Consider the following 20,574-nt stretch of genomic DNA (forward strand, 5'->3'; position numbering starts at 1 on the left):
TCAGACCTTAATCAGAAAGATGAGCTCACTAGGCAACATGTAACACAGCTCCTGAGTTTTGCTTTACTGGATGTACACAATGCCTAGTCTAATGGGTTCATTCCTGGATTAAAAGGAGTAAGGATGAAGAATTATGTAGTTAAAGAATGACTGACTCTCTACCTCTATCTTACCCTTGGTACATTTGCAAGGCAGACCACATGGGCAAAGGAACATCCAGTTCTAGGGGGACCATGTGAGCAAGACAGCATCCAAAGGATCAGAAGCCAGCAGGTCTGCACGCAATGGAAAAATGACGATGAATCTGACCTCTTACATTAATGATTCACTGAGATCGTTTCCCCTTTTTCCCTTTAAAAGTTGTCATGGCTGAGCAGAATCTTTGGAATTGGGCTCCAGACAAGAGTTCACCTTCTCTCCAGATTGCTGGCTTTTCAGAATAAAGCACCTTTTCTTTCTATCGACACTTGGTCCTCAGTTATTGACTTTTGAGCAGTGAGCAGCCAAACCTGAGTTCTGTAACAATGTGAGGGGCCACCTTGGAGGCTGGTAGCCTCCCCAGGCAGCCTCTAGCCTCCTGCTCTTCACAACACTCAGCACCTGCACTCAGATGTGTTTTGCTGCTATTGATGGAAGCTCCATGGGATCAGGGCTCCTCTGCTCTCCCAGTGACAATCTACCTCTTCGTTGGGCTCATGGTGGGTGTTTAGGAGATATTTACTAAATAAATTAATGATTGAATGAATGAATTGTGGCCCTTGGCCATATGAGAATGCCCTTGCACCTCCGCAGTGTTCAGGCCCTTTATCACCCACCCCAACCCTTCGCATGATCAGCTCTACCCAGGCAGGCTGCTTCTCAGCCCACAGGCACCCTGCATTCCTCCTGCCTCTGGCCTGTGCTTGCCGCTTTATTCAGCTCATCTAGTTAGGCTCTAAGTGCATTTACAGAGCACCTGCTGTAAGTCTGGCACTGTGACCAAAGTAGATGTGGCCCTGCCTTTGGGAGCTGACATTCTAGTAGGGAGATGGGCAGCAGGAAGTGCCTGGGGGGACAGGATGGGGAGCCTGTGGTGGTGCCCTGTGGTGAGGTGTTCTCACGGCTTGGCCCACAGAAGGTCTGATCAGGATCTTGGATTTGTGCCAGTTGTACCCATGGAACACGATGTTCTTATTATGAATGAAACTGAGCAGCTCCTTAGGCATTTCTTCTTTCTCTGAGTATATGAATGTTGACTGCTTTCTTTCTGATTTCTAGGAGCTCTTTATTAATTAGGGAGATGAGCTGCTAACATGTCCCAGTTTCTTGTTTGCTTTTTGACTTTGCCTACATGTTGGAGGGGAGGGCAGTCCTGAGGAGATCAGGCAAGTGGCAAGTGCAGACACCACGTGGGAAGAGCTCTCCCTGCCTGATTTAAACTTGTATTTACTTTCTGATCACATAAAGCATGCCAAGATTACAAAATTCTACGGAAGCAAAAGTCAGAAGTGAAAGCAGTGGGGGTGGGGGTGAGGGTCAGGGCCAGTGCATCCCGGATGTTAAGGGACAGGTGGGGAGCAACGTCAGTTCGCACCAGTAAGTCCACACAGGGAGATGTTTCGCTCTGCATGTGAGACCCACAGTATTCAGCAGATTGGGGAGGGTCCCCAGGAGGCCCGCCCTCCCACCTCAGATGGCCCAACTTCCTGAGTGTTCACTTTCGATCCGAATCGTGCAGTGGCAGTGGGGCAGTGGGCAAGGAGGGAGACATTGCACACAGTCCCCGCCCCATCTGGGGAGGGGAGTGCCCAGGGCCCACCCATTGACTCTTTGAGCGTCTGCTGCCACTCACAGGGTGGGGATCCCCTGCCCTAGCTTGCCTGGCATGCACATCCCGAGGGGCACAGGGCCTGTCTGCCAGGGAGTGGGGTCCCTCTAGCAAATCCTGCACTTCGGAGGCCCTGTCATTGCTGAACAGGGGCAAGGTCCAGAAATCTGCTGCTCTGAGCCTCAGTTTCCCTATCTGTCCCTTGGTGGGAGTGGCATGGAATGTTGGCCACCCAGGAAGGAGTCTGGCCTAGGAGCCCCCCTTCCTCACTGTGTCCTCTGTCCATCTAGACCCCACACTTATGCCACTGACATTACTCCTAGAGAGTGAAAGGAACTAAGAGAAGTAAATGCTAGGAGCTGTTGACTTTTAAAGAACACACAGCCTGAAAGTTGCCAGTTATGTTTTATTCAGGGACCCTAGTGAGGACTATAGCCCTGGAGACAGCCTCTTAGGTAGCTCTGTTCTGTGAATGAAAAATGTTGCCTGCTGTATCAGTAAACATAAAAGGATGTTGCAGTGGGCTTCCCTGGTGGCGCAGTGGTTGAGAGTCCTCCTGCTGATGCAGCGGACACGGGTTCGTGCCCCGGTCCGGGAAGATCCCACAAGCCGCGGAGCGGCTGGGCCCGTGAGCCATGGCCGCTGAGCCTGCGCGTCCAGAGCCTGTGCTCTGCAACGGGAGACGCCACAACAGTGAGAGGCCCGCGTACCACACACACACAAAAAAGGATGTTGCAGTCATCAGCCGCTACCACTGCCCCCTATGGAGAGCGCTGAGGGAACTCAGGATGCAGACAAACGGACTGCCCCTTACTCCCCAAACCCTCAGCCACTGCAGCCAATCCCAGCAGTGCACCGTCAGGGGACTCAGGATGGGAAAGAAAAGGATACTGGCCATAGATAGGTAAGGTGCACATCAAAGGGATGATTTCGATGAGCCCAGACTCTTGCATCTTCCCATACAAAGAAAAGCACTAAATTCATCAACTTGAGATACCTGGTTTTCTTTAACAAACAGTAATCTTTTTTTTTAACATAAATTTTATTTATTTATTTATTTTTGGGCTGCTGCGCACGGGTTTTCTCTAGTTGCTGTGAGTGGGGTCTATTCATTGCGGTCCACAGGCTTCTCATTGCACTGGCTTCTCGTTGCCGAGCACAGGCTCTAGGTGCAGGGGTTTCAGTAGCTGTGGCGTGCGGGCTTCAGTAGTTGTGGTGTGCGGGCTCAGTAGTATGGACTCTAGAGAGCAGGCTCAGTAGTTGTGGTGCACAGGCTTAGTTGCTCCGCTACATGTGGGATCTTCCCGGACCAGGGCTCGAACCTGTGTCCCTGAATTGGCAGGCGGATTCTTAACCACAGCTCCACCAGGGAAGTCTTATACAGTAATCTTTTGATGTCCCAACTACCTGGTCCTTGTTGCAAAACTCCTATATATCCTGGCGCCTCCCTTACCTATTTGGAGCAGTCCCTCAGAGCTATCTGAGAGGCTACCTCCCAGGCTTGAAATCCTCAGAAAGTCTACCAAATAAAACATAATTCTCAACTTTTAGGTTGTGCACTTTTTCCAGTTGACAGGAGCCAGGATACACAAGAGTTTTTGCTGAAGAAAAAAAACACAAAGAAACCCCAAAAAACCCATGTAGTTGAATATCAAAAGATTACTAATCACAAAAACAGACATGTCAAGCTAATGATCTTAGTGCTTTTCTGTTTGGGAAGATACAAGAATCTGAGCTTATTGAAATTATTCCTCAGATATGCATCTCATCTATCTGGGTCCTGTATCCTGTTTTTCTCCGTCCTGAATTCCCCCCAAGGGGGGTGCTGCAGTGCCTAATGGCTTAATAGTGGGTAACATTTATGTTTACTGGGATGTCACAGGCAACACTTTTGGTCTGCAGAGTCATGACCCAGCATGAGGGATGCAGAGTAATGGGGGAGGGGGTGTGAGGCCAGTTCCACTGGTGGGCAGGAGGCCCCCTCCAGGAGGGCGCCCGTGGGACCTCGAGCAGGCCTGGACTTCCCCTAGTGCACCCCCAGGTCATGCTATACAGCCCTCCTGCCCCAGGTTGGCACTGCCCGTGTTGTCCCACGGACTGGGGTAGGACCCGGCTGGGCTTTTCCGGTAAGGCGGGCCAGACTCACTTTCAGTGTTCGGAGCGGGGATGGTTCCCGTGGTGACCACCACGAGTCGGTCCAAGAGTTTTGGGGTTTCCATCCGACAGCTGCACCCATCCTCCAGTTCCTTCATGGGGTGGGGGGTCGGCGCACGGGCACGGTGGACTGTGCCCGGAAGCGCTCATCCAGGTCCGGACCCTGGCCGCCCCGTGAGGCCAAGACTGAACGGGTCCAAAGCGGGTAAAGGCCAGGACGGAGAACATAGGGTGTAAAGGAGGCTGCGCCAGAGACCCGGGTGAGGCTCGGGTGAGGGGCGGGACTCAGAGTTGCGCGGCGATGTAGGTGGCGCCGGAGGGGCGGGGCTTAGAATGGGGGCGGCATTTAGAGTGGTCGCGGCGACGCCATCGACGCAGGCGGGGGCGGGGCCTCGTGGAAAAGGGCAGGGCTCAGGGATCTGGTGGTGACGTAGCCCAGGACAGCGGCGGCGGAACTCAGTGAGAGGTGGAGCTGAGAGTTCCGCTTGCGGGCGGGAGCTAGGCTCAAGGTTTAAGGCTTCTGGAGGCCCAGTAACTGATGAGGACCGGGCTCAGCGAGGGGCGGGGCTCAAGAACTGTGGCAGCAACAGAGCTACTGTCCGCGAGGGTGGGGGCTCAGTGAGGGCGGGGTTTAGAGCTCTCGCAGTGACAAAGCCGATGCCCCGGGCGCTCGGAAGGCCGGGCCCAGTGAGGGGAGGGGCTAAGGGCTCGGCAGCGTTCGTAGCCCACGCGTCCGGAAACGGCGCTCGAGTGAGGGATGTGGATTTAGAGCCCTCGAGGCGACGCAGCCGACGCTACGGACTGGGCCTATCGGCAAGGGGCGGGCTCAGTGAGGGCGGGGTTAGGGCTTAGCCGCGACGATGCCGGGGGCGGGGCTCACAGGGAAAGAGCGGGCGGTCGTCACAGGGGTCGACGGGCAGCGGCCGGACAGCCAGGCTGACTGACGGCGGCAGGGGGACTGGCCGGGTCAGCTGGGTGCACGGCGTGCCGCCGCCATGACAGGTGAGAGCGGTCCGGGGTCGTGCCTGCCATACAGGGACGGGCGCGCGGCCATGGTGGCCCATAGGGTCCGGGTGTCCCGATGCCACACCGGGGGCCGCTCCTCGCGGCGGCGAGTGACCTTGCCCGTGACTAAGTGTCCTGTCGACGAGACGACGGTAGGCCGGCTCGCGGCCCGGGGCCGGGTTCTTGGGGGGCGAGGCCACTCCGGGTCCTGGAGGGTTCTTGGGGGCGGGGGCCATGGACAAGCCCTGGAGAGTTCTGTTGGGCAAGGCCACGTCATGCCCTGGAGGCTTCTGAGCGTTGGGGGCCCCACCTTGGAGGGGTCTGGACGGCGAGGCCAGGTGAGGCCCTAGAGGGTTCTGGGGGACAGAGGCTGGTCCTGGGATGGTTCTGAGGCCAGGTCAGGCCATGGAAGAAGGTTCTAGTGGGTGGGGGCCACGTCGTGGGTGGTTCCGGGAGGGCAGCGGCCAGTGCACGTCTGTAGGTGGGTAGATGCTGCATGGGCGGGTGGGGGAGGTAGGGTTGAGGCCTGACAGTGGGAGGTGAAAATAAAAATGATTCTACTGTGCTTCTATCAGGAAATATAGACACTCCGTCCTCACAGCTACCTGAGAAGAATGCCCAACAGGTGGTGCATACCTGGGCAGTGTGTGGTACCCATGGGACTCTGTGGTGCCTCCCAGGCTGCACCCCTTGCCCAGCGACAGGCCCAGGGGAATTGTGGATACCGACTCGGTCCCCGAAGGCTTTGTGCTCCATACTGAACTGCCCCAGTCCCTCCTTCTTTTCCCTGGATGGGTTCTCCAGCCCAGTCATCCGCCAAGGACCTCTCTGGAGTGGGGACCTGCCCACCACCTTCCTGACCCTAACTGAGCAGGGTGACCCTTCCCTATGGACCTTTCCCTGTAGGAGAAGCTCCATGAGAGAGACAGGCTGGTGACAGAGCCCATGACAGCATGGTCAGGCTGCTTCATGAGGTAGAAGTTACCTAGGGGTGGCCCATGGGGCCAGGAAGGCCCCAGAAGTCCCTGTTCTCTCCCCAGAACTCACTGGAGTTCCAGCCTGAGTCCTGCACACAAATAGGATTTCATGGGCAGGAACCTGGTGATTTCCAGGACACCAGTGTCCCAGCCTTAGCCAGAAGAGACCCCAGCTGCTGTGCATTCCCGTCATCTCTCTGAATTCTTTTTATCTGTGGCTGCTGTTTCTGAGTAGAGTTGACCCTTTGAGGTTTCAAATGTGAGGATCCATTTATATGTGGACTTTTTTCGATACATACTATAGTACTACATGACCTCAGGTTGGCTGAATCCTTGGATGCAAAATTATGGATATGGAGGGCTGACTGTAAAGTAATGTGTGGATTTTCGACTGCTCAGGGAGCTGCGCCCCCAACCGCTGCATTGTTCCAGGGTCTGTTGTACCTATTGTGCACCTGGTCTTGCATCAGGTGCTTCCCATTGAGAACCGCTGTATGGGGAAAAGTGGAATATCTCTATGTGTGGATGAGGAAATAAAGTGTCAGGTTGGGCAGGTGCCCCAGACTGCTAGGGCAGTCAGTGGCAGAGCCAGGACTAGACCCTGCCCAGGCCCATCAATCCCCTTTCTCCCTGCCATCTCTGTGTCCTGGGCCTCTAGAGACCTCTTCCCTCAGAGCCCTTCATTTTTGGTATGGGGAACTGGGGCCCAGAGAGCACAGGCCTGGGAGGGTCAAATGGGCAGGCTTGCAAGGCTGCGGGCCTCAAGTTCTGGCTCACTGTCTCCATGCACCAACAGGAAACTGTCTTGTGTTGGTTCTGGGGCCTCTACAAAGGGTTGCAGAGGGAGTGTGTGGGGCCTGATGCGTCTGCTCAGGGCCAGCACTGGCCGAGTGTCACTGCAGCAATTGCTGTTGCTGCAGAACCAGTCCCTGCCTTGTGGTGTGCTGGGGAGTGTGCCATCTCAACTCCATGCCTGAGGCCAGGTTGGGCACTGGGACAGGAGGGGATTCTGGGAGATTCAATTTGGGAGGGGAGGTTGCGGTCCAAGCATCTGGACTTTGGTTTGGGTGGGGCGGCAGGGGAGCTCAGGAAGGTCTCTTGGCGGGAGGGCAGTCAGCGTGAGTTAGCCAGGCGGAAACCACAGGGACAGGTATTCTTGTGCCAAGGGCGGGAATCCTGGGCAGTACACTGCAGTTGGGGGTTGCTGTGCAGGAATGGCTCAGGGGCCTGGGAGGCCCGGTGAGGGCAAGTGAGGCCAGCTCCCACAGGGCCTCTATTGCCAAGCCAGGCTAACAGGTTGGTGGGTGGGCGGCGGTGTCCATGGTTGTGGTGCTGCCAGGAGGGCAAGATGATGGGGGAGGTAGGGCTTAGCAGAGGTTGCTGGTGAAGGTCTGGTGAATTTTATGCCAGAGCATTCCTCTTCCTTTGTCCTGTAAAAACTGTCTGGGACTGTTTATCAGCACTTGGGACCAAAGTGGTTTCCTTTCTTGTGCTTTCTCATGCCTCTGAATGGCTGCTTGGGTGTGGTTGGTGTGCACAGCGCACAGCAGAGCCCAGAGCTTTGGCCCCCAGGCTATTCCATCGTGCCTGGCAGCTGCAGGCAATGGAGGCCCCACCTGGCTAGCAGCCTGCAGGGTAGGAGGAGCCACTGCAAGATGCTGGCCAGCATCCACTGACAGCCCTTGCCCTTGAGCCTTGGACCTACGTCCATTCATTCCCAAACTCTTTAGTGAGTGCTTAGTGTGTGCTGGCACTATGCACACGTGCACACACTGGTAGTGCTGGGCAAGACAGCCTATGGCTTGGCCAGGAACAGACATGATGCAGCTAATTGCATAGTTAATTAGTAGGTTGATTAGAGAGGCAGAAAATTTAGATGTCAAGAATTGGCCCCAACACTGTGCTGTGCCTGGGTCCTGACCTCGATACATCACTCCCTAGCTGGTTGAGGTCTTAGGCAGGTCTTAGATAAGCCTACTCGTTGTGCTTCAGTTTCTTCTTCTGAAAATAGGGGTGGTAGTCATGCTTGTGTAGCAGAGCTGATGGAAGAATGACGATTATCTGTATGCCTAGAGCCCACAGAATGCCCAAGCTTGGGGCACACTCCATGAACTATGGCCAATATTAACTTTTTAATCAGAGAGGTTGTAGGTGCTGAAGCCAGGTGGCCAGGAGGGTCCGGCCGTGTGGTGGTGGCAGGTCTCTCTGCATTCCTTGTCCATGGCTTCTTCACCAAGTTGGAGCTGCTGACAAGTCCATTTTCAAGGTTGACTTTCAGAGGCTCGGAGAATCAGAAGATAGAAATTCATATTCTGGGGGAGAAAAGACCATCCAGGAGGAGGAGAGAGAAAGACAGTCTGTTGAGTTGGCCCCATGGAAGAAATCAGGGAAGGGGCCCCACTTGTTCCGCCTCAATGACCCTATTTTAAAAAGATCAACATTATTGAGGTAGTATTTACTTACAAATACACTCATTTTTAATGAATAATTATATAAGTTTGACTAATGAATGCACCCATGGAACAACCAGCCCAGGCCTAATCAAGACAGAACATTTCTATCACTCTAGAAAGTTCCTTCATGCTCCTTTCCAGGGAACCCCACCCAATCCAAGAATTCATCTGCTTTCTGTGACTCTCATTTTCCTTCTTTAAAATTCAGCTACGGAATTTCCAAATAGGATTTCTTTTTAATTAATAGATTTTATTTTTAAAACATATTTAGTTTTTAGAAAATTGAGCAGATAGCACAGAGGGTCCCCACACCCCATTTCCTGTATTATTAACATCTTGCATTTGTGTGGTATGTTTGTTGCACTTAATGAACCAATATTGATAGAATATTAATAACTTCAGGTATTACTAACTAAAGTTCTTATGTTGTATATTACATGAGTTTTGAAGAATTCATAATGTCCTGTGTCCACCGTTACAGTATCATACAAGTAGTTTTACCTGGCTAAAAATCTGTGCTCTACATATTTATCCCTCCCTCTTCCCTAACCCTTGGCAACCACTGATCTTCTGACTGTTCTCCACAGTTTTGCATTTTCTGGAATATCATATACTTGGGATCATATAGTATATAGCCTTTTCAAATTGGCTTCTTTAACCTTTAGCAAAATGCATTTAAGTTTCCTCCATGTCTTTTTGTGACTTCATAGGTCTTTTTGTGACTTCATAGGTCCTTTTATCACTGAATTATATTCCATTGTAACTTACTAAACTGAACCACAGTTTAACATATTATCCATTCACCTTTATATGTATGTATGTGGTAAAATATACAGAACATAAAATTTACCATTTTAACCATTTCAGTGGCATTACATACATGCACGATGTTGTGAAGCTGTCACCACTATGCATTTCCAGAACGTTTCATCATCCCAAAGAGAAACTCTGTGCCCATTAAACAATAACTCCCCTTTCTCCCCTACCCTCAGCTTCTGATAATCACTATTCTACTTTCTGTCTTTAGAATTTGCTTATTCTAGATAGTTCATGTAAGTGGAATCATACAACGTTTGTCCTCTTGTGTCTGACTTATTTCACTTAGCATAATGTTTTCACAGTCATCCATGTTGTCAAATCCATGTACTAAAATTCTGTCCCTTTTACGGTTGTATAATATTCCATTGTATATATACCACATTTTGTCTCTCTATTCATCTGTCTGTGGACACTTGGGTTGTTTTTACCTTTTGGCTTTTGTGAATAATGCTAGTCTGAACTTGGTGTGCACATACCTGTTTGAGTCTCTGCTTTCAGTTCTTTTGAGGAATGAAATTGCTGAAGTATTTGTTTAACTTTTTGAGGAATAGCTATACTGTTTTCCATGGTGGCCATACCATTTTACATGCCCACCAGTAATGCATGAGAGTTCCAATTTCTCCTCATCCTCATATTCATATTCCCTCTCTCTCCATGTATTTATTTTACCTTAATGTGTATGAAGTGGTATCTCATTGTAGTTTGATTTGCATTTCCCTAATGACTAGTGTTGTTGAGCATCTTTTCATATGCTTAGTAGTCATTTGTACATCTTCTTTGGAGAAATATCTCTGCAAGTCTTTTGCTCATTTTTGTATTGGTTACTTTATAGGATTTTTTGTTGTTGCGTTATAGGAGTTCTTTTTATCTCCTCTCTCTGTATATATTAATGCCTAATCAGATACATGCTTTGCAAATACTTCTCCCATTCTGTGGGTTGTCTTCACTCTTTTTTTTCCCACTCAAAGTAGGGTTTATTTCTGGACTTTCTAGTCTATTACATTGTTCTATATGTCTGTCCTTATGTTGGTACCACAGTTTTGATTCTTGTAGCTTTGTGGTAAATTTTGAAATCAGGAAGTATGAGTCATCCACCTTCTTTCCTTTTACAGGATAGTTTTGGCCATAAAAGTCCTTTGAGATTCCATTTGAATTTTAGGATGAAAAACAAAAAACATTTATTGGGGTTTGGATAGGGATTACACTGAATTCCTAGATCACTTTGGGTAGTATTGTCATCCTCACAATATTAAATCTTCCAACCCATGAACATGGGATGTGTCTTTCCATTTATTTGTGTCTTTTAAAATTTCTTTCAGCAATGTTTTGTAGATTCAGTGTCCAAGTCTTCCACATCCTTGGGTAAATTTATTTCTAAGTATTTTATTCCTTTTTTTAAGTTTTTAAATTGACATATAGTTAATTTGCAGTGTGTGTTAGTTTCAAGTGTACAGCAAAGTGATTTAGTTATACATATGTACATACATACATACATATATATATGTGTATATATATATATATATTTTTTTTTTTTTTTTTGCCATACGCGGGCCTCACTGCTGTGGCGTCTCCCGTTGCGGAGCACAGGCTCCGGACGCGCAGGCTCAGCGGCCATGGCTCACGGGCCCAGCCGCTCCGCGGCACATGGGATCCTCCCGCACCGGGGCACGAACCTGTGTCCCCTGCTTCGGCAGGCGTCCTCTCAAGCACTGCGCCACCAGGGAAGCCCCCTACATATATATTTTTTCAGATTCTTTTACGTTATTCGTTGTTACACGATATTGAGTATAGTTTCCTGTGCTATGCAGTGGGTCCTTGTTGTTTATCTGTTTTATATTTGGTAGTGTGTATATGTTAATCCCAGACTCCTAATTTATCTCCCCCATTCCCTTTGCTAACCACAAGTTTTCTATGTCTGTGAGTCTATTTCTGTGTTGTAAATAAGCTCATTTGTGTCATTTTTTTAGATTCCACATATAACTGTGATATCATATGGTATTTGTCTTTCTCTGACTTACTTCACTTAATATGATAATTTCTAGGTCCAACCATATTGCTGCAAATGGCATTATTTCATTCTTTTTATGGTTGAGTAATATTGTATTGTGTATGTATATATACCACATCTTCTTTATTCATTCATCTGTCAGTGGACATTTAGCTTGCTTCCATGTCTTGGCTTTTGTAAATAGTGCTGCTATGAACATTGGGTTGCAAACTAGAGTTTTCTCCAGATACATGCTCAGGAGTAGGATTGCAGGATCATGTGGTAACTTTATTTTTAGAGTTTGAGAAGGGTTGGTATTAGTTCTTTAAATGTTTGGTAGAATTCACCAGTGAAGCCATCTGATTCTGGGCTTTTATTTGTTGAGACCATTTTAACTACTGATTGAATCTCCTTATTAGTAATAAGTCCTTTCAGATTTTCTGTTTCTTCATCATTCAGCTTCGGTAGATTGTGTGTTTTTAGGAATTTGTCCATTTTATCTAGGTTGTCCAATTTGTTGGTATAAATGTCCACAGTATTCTTTTATAATCCTTTTTATTTCTGTAAAATTCATAGTAATATTTCTGATATTAGTAATTTGAATCTCCTCTCTTTTTTTCTTTGTTAATCTAGCTAAAGGTTTGCCAATTTTGTTGATTTTTCTGGAACCAACTTTTGGTTTTGTTTTTCTATTGTTTTTCTATTCATTTATCTTCACTCTAATCTTTATCATTTCCATCCTTCTACGAGCTTTGGGTTTAGTCTACTTTTCCTTTTCTAGTTCCTTAAGATGTAACATTAGGTTATTGATTTGAGATCTTCTATTTTAGTATGTACATTTATAGCTGTAAATTTTCCTCTCAGTACTGCTTTCACTGCATCCCTTAAATTTCGGTATGCTGTATTTTTATTTTCATTTTTCTCAAGGTATTTTATGATTTCTCTTGTGATTTTCTCTTTGATGCATTTGTTGTTTAATGTCCACATAATTGTGAATTTTCCAGTTTTCCTACTGTTATTGATTTCTAGCTTTATTCCATGTGATCAGAAAAGATCCTTTTATTATGTCAACCCTTTAAAATATATTAAGACACATTTTGTGGTTAACTGTGTTTTGTGGTCTGTTTTGGGTAATGTTCCCTGTGCACTTGAGAAGAGTGTATATTCTGCTACTGTTGGGTGGAGTGTTGTGTCTATGTCTGTTAGGTATCATTAGTTTATGGGGCTGTTCACATCCTCTATTGCCTTATTGATATTCTGTCTGGTTATTCTATTATTGAAAGTGGTCTGTTGAAGTCTCCAGCTATTATCATAAAGCTTTCTAGTTCTCCCTTCAATTCTGCCAATGTTTGCTTTAAATATTTTGGGGCTCTGATATTTGGTACATGTATGTTCTAACTTCTTGGTGATTGATTACTTTATTAATATATAATGTACTTCTTTGTCTCATAACAGCTTTTGCCTTAAAGTCTGTTTTTTCTCATATTAGTATAGCAATGTAAATTCTCTTTTGGTTACTATTTGTATGGAATATCTTGTTCCATTCTTTCACCTTCAACCTTTTTCTGTCTTTAGACCTAAAGTGAGTCTTTTGAATATGGTATATAGTTAAATCATGTTTTTTAAATCCTGAGAGGAAAAAAATTCTGTTTCTCTTCTACTCTTACATACAACGCTTATATTTCTCAATACTTCTGACACTTCTGGTTATGGAATGTGTGGGTTTTTCCCCCTACCAAGCAATTTTCCAGTTCTTTGGTGGACACCAACTGGGAGTCCTATAATTTAATTCAATTCTGACACCATCTATCCAGAGATAGTGTCAGATCCCATGGGTTAACTTTAGGCTCAGTCCCACGAGATTGCCCCCACTTGAGATGCCAATAATGAATCCAGGTTGTCACCTGTGCTTCTAACTGACTGGCTATAAATCAGAGTTCCCATGACCCTCTCCTTGTGACCCTATTTGCTAGAATAGTTCACAGAACTCAGGAAAACACTATTTCCAGTTTGTTACAAAGGGTATTTCAAGGATACAAATGAGCATCCGGATGGAAAAGATGCATAGGGCAAAGCATGTGAGAAGCAAAGCATGGAAGCTCCATGCTCCTCCCAGACAGGCCATCCTCTCAGCACCTCCACATATTCAGTAACTTAGAGTGCTCCAAACCCCATTTTTGGGGGGTTTTATGCAGGCTTCCTTAGGTAGGAATGACTTATTAAATCATTGACTACTGGTGATTGATTGAACCTCCAGCCCCTCTCCCCTCCCCAGACATTGCAGGGGGAAGTGAGATGGGGAGGACTAAAAGTTCCACCCCTCGAATTACGTGGTCGGTTCCACTCGTAATCAGCTCCCACCCTGTGGTTATTTAGGGGCTTTCCCAAAATCACCTCATTAATACAAAGTCAGATGAGGTTGGAAGGGGCTTGTTATGAGTAACAAAAGATATCCTTCCACCTTCACAGCTCTCATCACTTAGGAAATTACTTGGGTTTTAGAAACTGTGTGCCAGGAATTGGGACAAAGATCAAATATATATTTCTTATTATAAATCATGATACTACAAATCCACTTTGCTAATCTAAGTCTTTTGATTAGAGAGTATAATCCATTTACATTTAAAGTAATTACCGATAAGGGATAACTTGTTTCTGCCTTTTTGCTATTTGTTTTCTGTATGTCTCATAGCTTTTTTTCCTTCATTTCTTCCCGTCTTTTGTGTTGATTTTCTGTAGTAACACATTTTGATTTCCTTTTGTGTGTATTCTATGGACATTTTCTTTGTGGTTACCATGAGGATTATACATAATACCCTAAAGTTACAGCTATCTAATTTGAATTGATACCAACTTAACCTCAGTCACATACAAAAACTCTCCTCCTATACAGCTCTGCCTACCCCCATCCCCTGGGTCCACCAGGAAACAGGACAAGCTGCCACAGGTAGGTAAGGTGGTGCACTTGTTCAGGCAGCTAGTGCTGCAGGAACTTGGGACCCTCCCTCAGAGATTCAGAGATTTCTTTGTCAACTACCCACCAACCTCTCCACACCCCTTGCCTTTAAAGACTTGTCATTCTAAGGGACATTCTTAATGGGAAAGATAGTGCAACAGTGATGCTTTAATGGTGACTCTGAAAGAAAAAACAAAAGAAAAGGCATTCCCCAGCCTCCTGGGCAGCAAGCATGCTGGTCTGCTGTTGGTGTCAGCTTCTCAAGGCCTTGCAGATACACTGTGTCTGGTGGCCATGCCAGCACAGGCCACTCCAAACAACAACAGCGATTGTAGGAGCTTTGATATTGGGCCTTCTCCAGGCTGCCTGTGCCCTTCCTCGGGCCTGGCTATTTCCAGAGGGCACTGAGGGGGCCCAACAGACAGCAGATTCTTCGCCCTTCTGAGTTTTTTTGCAATAAGCTCTCAGGCATAAAAGATAGGAGCCAGAGGCTCTGCTCTGCTTTTGAGCAGTCTGAACCTTTATCACTGCACCCACCCACCCCACTTTCTGGCAAGGGTGTTGGCGTGACATGGGGGAACTCTGGGCTGTTCGTGAGCTGGGATATCAGCAGTTGTCCAGATGCTTACAGCTGGTACACCTCTCGGTGGGCATGGGGACCTTGCTGCGAGGGGTCCCTGCCATGGCTGCATCATGGTGTGTGGGTCTCGCCACCCCCTTTTTGGGCTGAGCTGGCTCATTCCCTCTGTGTTGTATGCTTCTGTTTCAGAGCAGACCTACTGTGACCGCCTGGTCCAGGACATGCCTTTCCTCACAGGCCTTGGGCGCCTGAGTGAGCAGCAGGTGGACAGGATTATCCTCCAGCTGAACCGCTACTACCCCCAGATACTCAGCAACAAGGATGCAGAAAAGGTGCCAAGGAACCTGAGGCTGCTTTCCCATCCCTTTCCTCTCTGGGCTGGGAGAAGCGGGGGGCAGGACAGCTTGGAGGTGAAAACCTGTCTCCTTAGGGTGACCTTGGGCCCAGAACATCAGCTCTTTGAGCCCTAGTCTCTTTATATGTCATCAGGCCTTCTGGCCCCTTCCAGAATGCTGGGAGGATCACAGGAGACATGTGATAACATGCCACAACATGAGACAAACCTGGGAGGGGGAACAAGGGGAGTGCTGGGGTGGGAGGGGATTAGGGATACCAGACAGGCCCTACCCAGTGCCATAGGGCTCTTCACTCTGAATCTTCCAAAAGTTCAAAGTGGGCAAACGTTTTGGGTGTAATCTGGCCCATCCTATTCAGGGACACTGGGTGAGAGTGGGTGCTCCTTGCTCGCCCCACCCACTTCTCTGGCTCCCCCATGGGGCTGGGGGTGGGTGCTAGAGACCAGCCGAGGCTTTGGGGTGCAGGACCTGCCTCCCATCTGGGTGACTGAGCGAGCTCTTCTCCTCTTGGACCTGAGCTTCCTGCCTTGGCACAGGGTAACAGTTTCACGTGCAGAACTATTTGGAGGGTTGGGGTCTCTCCTAGGGACAGGTGAGATTGATCCTCAACAGAACTAGAATCAACACGGACCCTGCTACTGGCCCAGATGCTTCTTAAGTTACAGAAGTAGTACAGTGAGTTAAAAAGTAGGGGCTCAAATTTATATCTTGTAATTAAAAGTCGAATACACATTCATTGTAAAAAAACAATTTGAAAAGCTCATATGTTTACATGAGAAAAAGGAAACTCCTCCACACACAAAACTACAGTTCCTTTCCTCATAGGTACCCATGGCTTCTGCTGCACATCTGCCTTTGCTTTGCAGTTTCTGTACCTTTGTGGTTTGACTCTAGTTCCTTGTAGCATGGTACACCACCACCAGGTGGCAGCACCGAGCCATGGCCTCCAGGTTCTGGGGGTCAATGCCAAGTACCCTGTCCATTGACCTTTACAACCACATATTTTTCAGTCAACCACATCAAAAAAGCCACCTTTTTTTCTCCTTAACCCTTGATTTATTTTTTAAAACTTGAATCACATTCCTGTAGAGTGTAAACTAGAAATTATCATTACCTCAGAGATTCCCTGTAATGACCCTACCATGTGGGTTTATTATTCCCTTTTTACAAATGGGAAAACCAAGTCAGCAAGCCACTAAGTTTCCACACTTGGAATAATGTCACCGCCATCTTTCTTGCTGACGTGTCCTGGCCTCCAGTGGGAGTGCAAGGCTTAGTGGCCATGCAGCACAGTCTTGGGTGCCACATGGGAGTGCATGAGGCTGTGGTAGCAATTGCTACCTCCCCGTGCATGTTCCAAGCACCTAGATGGTATCACAGCCATTGAGGAAGCTGGGGCTGGGTGCTGAGCCCAGAGTGCTCCAGCCTGACCTTGTCTTGTGCCCCTTCCTCCTCCAGTTCCGGAACCCCAAGGTATCTCTGCGAGTGCGTCTCTGCGACCTCTTGGGCCACCTGCAGCGGAGCGGTGAGCGGGACTGCCAGGAGTTCTACCGGGCCCTGTACATCCATGCCCAGCCTCTGCACAGCTGCCTGCCCAGCCGGCACGCCCTGCGTAAGTGCGTGTCCCAGTCCCCAGGCCTCGGCATCTTCTGGTTCGGCCCTTCACCAGAGACTGCCCTCTGGTTGCATCTTGTATGGCCCTCAGAGTATTTCAGACAATATAGATGTTTCTGTCTCCACGTCTCCCTCTCTCTGTCTCTGTCTCTCTGTCCCTCTGTCTCCCTTTTTCTTGTGCCAGTTTTTACACAAAAGGTAGCATCTCTTGCATGCAGCTCTGCCCTTCCCTCTGTAATCTAATGAATCTGGGAACCCTTACACTTCTGATCAGAAATAGCTCACGGCTGTAGGCTGTACCGGCCTTGAGTGAACTGACCCCCCCAACCCCCACGACGCAGGTTGTGTCCACTTTCGCCCAGGTAGATCCTCATGGCATGGCTGTTTCTGTAGAACAGTTTCTGACACAGATGGCTGGTCCAAGACGCATGTGTTTTGGTTTAGAGGGTCTGGCCTGTGGGCCCGGGAGGCTTGTGAGCCCCGATGGGTCCTCTGAGCTGCCAGGTTGGGTGCAGGGAAGGTACAAGCGAGGATGGCAGCTCAGTTCTGAGGCCTCTGCACCCAGGTCCCCAGGAGGAGTGGCTACTGTCCCTCAGTCCTCGGATGAGAGGCTGGAGGCCAGGAGGGAAGAGGTGGCTCGCCTCAGCCCACTCGGCTGGACCTGGGGCTAGTGTCCCTGCCCCCAAGGACAGGCTGGCAGGACTGGGCCCTGAGCTCCAGCATGGGACGGTCCTGTCACCACAGGTCAGGACCACACAGCCTGCCTGGAGTCAAGTACCTACCAGGGTGCCCTCAGGGCTGTCTGGCAGCTGGCTGGTTAGGGGGAGCCCCAGTGGGGTCTGGGGAAAGGGAAAGAGCGCCCTGCCCTCACATCAACATCATCAGACTTCGGACAGGCAGGTGTTTGCGCTGTGTTTGGTGCCTTGTGGTTGCCAGGGAACAATGAACCCCCTACTCCATGGTCCTCAAGTTCTCATGAAGTGGACAAAAGGAGAAGACACAAAACTGTGCAGGGTTCCCTGTCTGGCGCTGACTTACCCCAAACACAGCCTGGAGGGCTTAGCACGGGCACAACCTGAGGGGCCTGGGTGGTCTGGGGGAGGGGGCTCGACAGCCCCCTTGGTTTCCCGAGGGCGGGGCAACCACCTTACCCTCTGGCCCACCCATGACTAACTGCACCCTGTGATTTTGTTTCCAGAGAACTCAGATTGCACAGAGCTAGACTCGGGCACCGCAGGCCGTGAGCTCAGTGACAGGGGTAACCGCCTCCCATGTCCCTTCTCTCTGTTCCCCACCCAAGGCTCCATCTCTGCCTTGGGGGCTTCTCCATTCCAAGTCGGGTTCCGTTCCTGGCTTCCTGTTGGACAGACCCCCTCAGGGTGCTCACTGGGTGTGTCCCTGCCCAGCTGACCCCAGCACAGGGTGTGAGCCTGTCCCTCGAGGCCTCTGGACCCCTCCCACCCTCCTGGGCTTGGGGAGCTGCTCACGTGCATTTCTCCCCAGGACCCGTGGCCTTCCTGACCTGTCTCGGCCTGGCCGCAGGGCTGGCACTCCTCGTCTACTGCTGCCCCCCAGGTGGGTGCTGCCTGGCCAAGCCTCAGCCCAGTCCTCTCCAGACCATGGGGCAGAGCCCTGCCGGATGGACGGAGGCCTACACCTGAGGCCCCCTACTTGTGGCCCAGCGTGGCAGTCCTGCGGTTCCTTTCCTGCCTTGCTGACCTTGTCAAGGTCCTGTGTGGGGAGCCAGTGCCAAGCAGGCCCACTCGGCATGGGGACCCCACATCACTCAGGTGTGGGGCTGGCGATGCCATGAGGCTGAGAGAAGGCGCCTTCTCGATGGGTTCTGAGACCCCCTTGTCTTCCAGACCCCAAGGTGCTGCCAGGGGCCAGGCGTGTCCTGGGCTTCTCCCCTGTCATCGTCGACAGGCACGTCAGCCGCTTCCTGCTGGCCTTCCTCACAGATGACCTGGGGGGGCTCTGACCGATCCCCTCCCTGCCCACCTTGGCTGCTTGCTGCCCTGGGGCTGGCTGATTTTTCTAAGTGTTTATTTCTCACTGTGTATAACTTATGTAACCAGCACTTTACCTTCACTGTACAAAGGTGCTCAACAATATTAAATGTTTGAGTCTTATCCCTTCTCTCAGGAGTGTTTTCTAGATGATTCCAACACAAGACATGACAGCATGTGTAACTGGGGCTGACCCTGTGGGCTCTTGGCTTCCCGAGTCCAACCCAAGACCCAGGTCCTGCTCAGGCCGCCTTCTCAGACCCCTGTGGGCCTGGGCCTCACCCCTCCATGTGGGCTACCTGCCCCAGATGGCCCCTGCTGTGTCCCCCAGTGCCCACCTCCAGATATCCCCTGCCATGTGTTCCCCTTCCCTCCCTCCCTGGCCACCTTCCACTACTTCTCTCCAGAACTCCCTACCTTGAACCCCTCCTGCCATCCCCTGCCTGGGTGTTGTTGGTCCCCACACCTGCCCCTGCCCATCTTCCCTCCTTCCCCAGCCCTCAGCCTCAGGTGGTGAGGATGAGGATGGACAGGGCGCACTGGGCTGCTCTGTTACCCGAGCCCTGGGCCATGGAGGGGCGCCAACCAAATGCCTCATGATACCTAGTGCCAGCATGTGTTAATTTGATTCCTTTTAGCAGCCCCAGGAGGTGGGCTGCTGTCCCTGCTTTCCTGATGAAGAATCTAAGACTGAAAGGAGAGATCACTCAGCCAGGAAAGGGGGGGGACCCAGTGCATGAGGGGCTCCACCACCATCTTCATTCCCTTCCTGTGACATGTCCCAAGGAGATACCCCCTCCCCTATCATCCCCCTTGTCTCTGTCCAGTCACCAGAGCCAACACCCAGATCCTGGGCCCTGGAGGCCCCTCATACTACTACTATCTTGGAAATGGAGCCCCTCCCCCCGGGAGGTGATGACCCGCGCTTGGCGGGTCTGGGGAGGGTTCAGTTGACACAGATATGGTCAGAGCCTAGAAATGAACACAAAGTCTTGTCCCTGATCCCAGGTGGAGAGGAGGTTGAGACAGAAAAAAAAGAGTCCACAAAAACTTCTAGAACTTTTAGAGGTGAAAAATGTAATTGTGCCATCTGAAGTCTTGGGCTCTGGCTCCTCACGCCCTCCCCCAACAGCCTGGGGTTTGGCCATACCCAGCACCTTGTCCTCAGAGCTGAGCCCCTGTATTTGTCTTGGGGACATGGGCCTGTCCCCTTGACCAGGGTGTTTGTACCTATTTGTCTCACCTGCCAGCCTCCGGCTCAGGATCTTGTCATGGGAATGTCCCTCGTGGACGCAAGAGGGTGAGTGTACACGTCCAAGAGTGTGCTCTGCCTTTGGCTCTGGGGGCCCTGTGAGCCACGTCCCCAGTGCCTACTACCCTCCTGCAGGCTGTGGTTGTCTGGCACCTGTCTTTTATGTGGACCCCTGTCACCACCCTCATTACTGATGAGGGAGCGGAAGCTCAGAGCCCAGGACCACACAGCTGCCAAGAGTGCCCTCCCCACACACGTACACATGCACACACAGGCATACAAACATACATGCACACATACACGAAAAGTGTGCACATGTACACGTGCACAGTGCTCAGATACACACATGCACCGCACTAGGCGTGGGCTGCCAGGGCCTGGGCCTGGCCCCTGATGGGCTCCTCTCCCCATTGCCCCCACCCTGTCAGCTCGTCCCTCTCCAGCCTCTTTGGGGAAACAGAAGTATGTTTGTCAACCCAAGAATCATCATGAGCTTGCATTTTCCATAGGGGGTTTCCGGAGGAACCCACAGCCTGACTCCAGGAACGACGCTACCATTGGGGCCCCAGGAGGGGTTCCACTCCCAGGTTTTAGTCTCTCAGAGC

General features: G+C 50.0%; 1 protein-coding gene across 9 annotated transcripts; it reads left to right on the forward strand.

Annotated features, from left to right (window-relative positions):
- Nucleotides 1-4,461: 4,461 nt before the first annotated feature.
- On the forward strand, nucleotides 4,462-18,830 carry CARD19 (caspase recruitment domain family member 19). Of its 9 annotated transcripts, none has more exons than XM_079927319.1 (6): nucleotides 4,468-4,963; nucleotides 14,928-15,148; nucleotides 16,553-16,706; nucleotides 17,907-17,966; nucleotides 18,212-18,283; nucleotides 18,574-18,830. In XM_079927319.1, exons 1-6 carry the CDS (start codon nucleotides 4,957-4,959, stop codon nucleotides 18,687-18,689), a joined length of 630 nt encoding a protein of 209 aa, XP_079783445.1. In that variant the 5' UTR covers nucleotides 4,468-4,956; the 3' UTR covers nucleotides 18,690-18,830. The 9 variants fall into 9 exon arrangements, with proteins under 9 accessions (XP_079783442.1, XP_079783444.1, XP_079783448.1 ...); XM_079927323.1 differs by having other exon boundaries at nucleotides 4,498-4,963; nucleotides 14,928-15,070; XM_079927322.1 differs by lacking the exon at nucleotides 17,907-17,966 and having other exon boundaries at nucleotides 4,467-4,963; nucleotides 16,553-16,710; nucleotides 18,574-18,810.
- The last annotated feature ends 1,744 nt before the right edge of the window (nucleotides 18,831-20,574 follow it).

This window comes from Stenella coeruleoalba (assembly GCF_951394435.1).
Source record: "Stenella coeruleoalba genome assembly, chromosome: 7".
In the NCBI taxonomy this organism is placed as follows: domain Eukaryota; kingdom Metazoa; phylum Chordata; class Mammalia; order Artiodactyla; family Delphinidae; genus Stenella; species Stenella coeruleoalba.

Coding starts and splice junctions, on each gene's coding strand:
- CARD19 (XM_079927316.1), top strand. Junction 15,149..16,552: donor GGGGGCAGGACAGCTTGGAG/GTGAAAACCTGT, acceptor TTCCTCCTCCAG/TTCCGGAACCCCAAGGTATC. Junction 16,711..18,211: donor AGCCGGCACGCCCTGCGTAA/GTGCGTGTCCCA, acceptor ATTTCTCCCCAG/GACCCGTGGCCTTCCTGACC.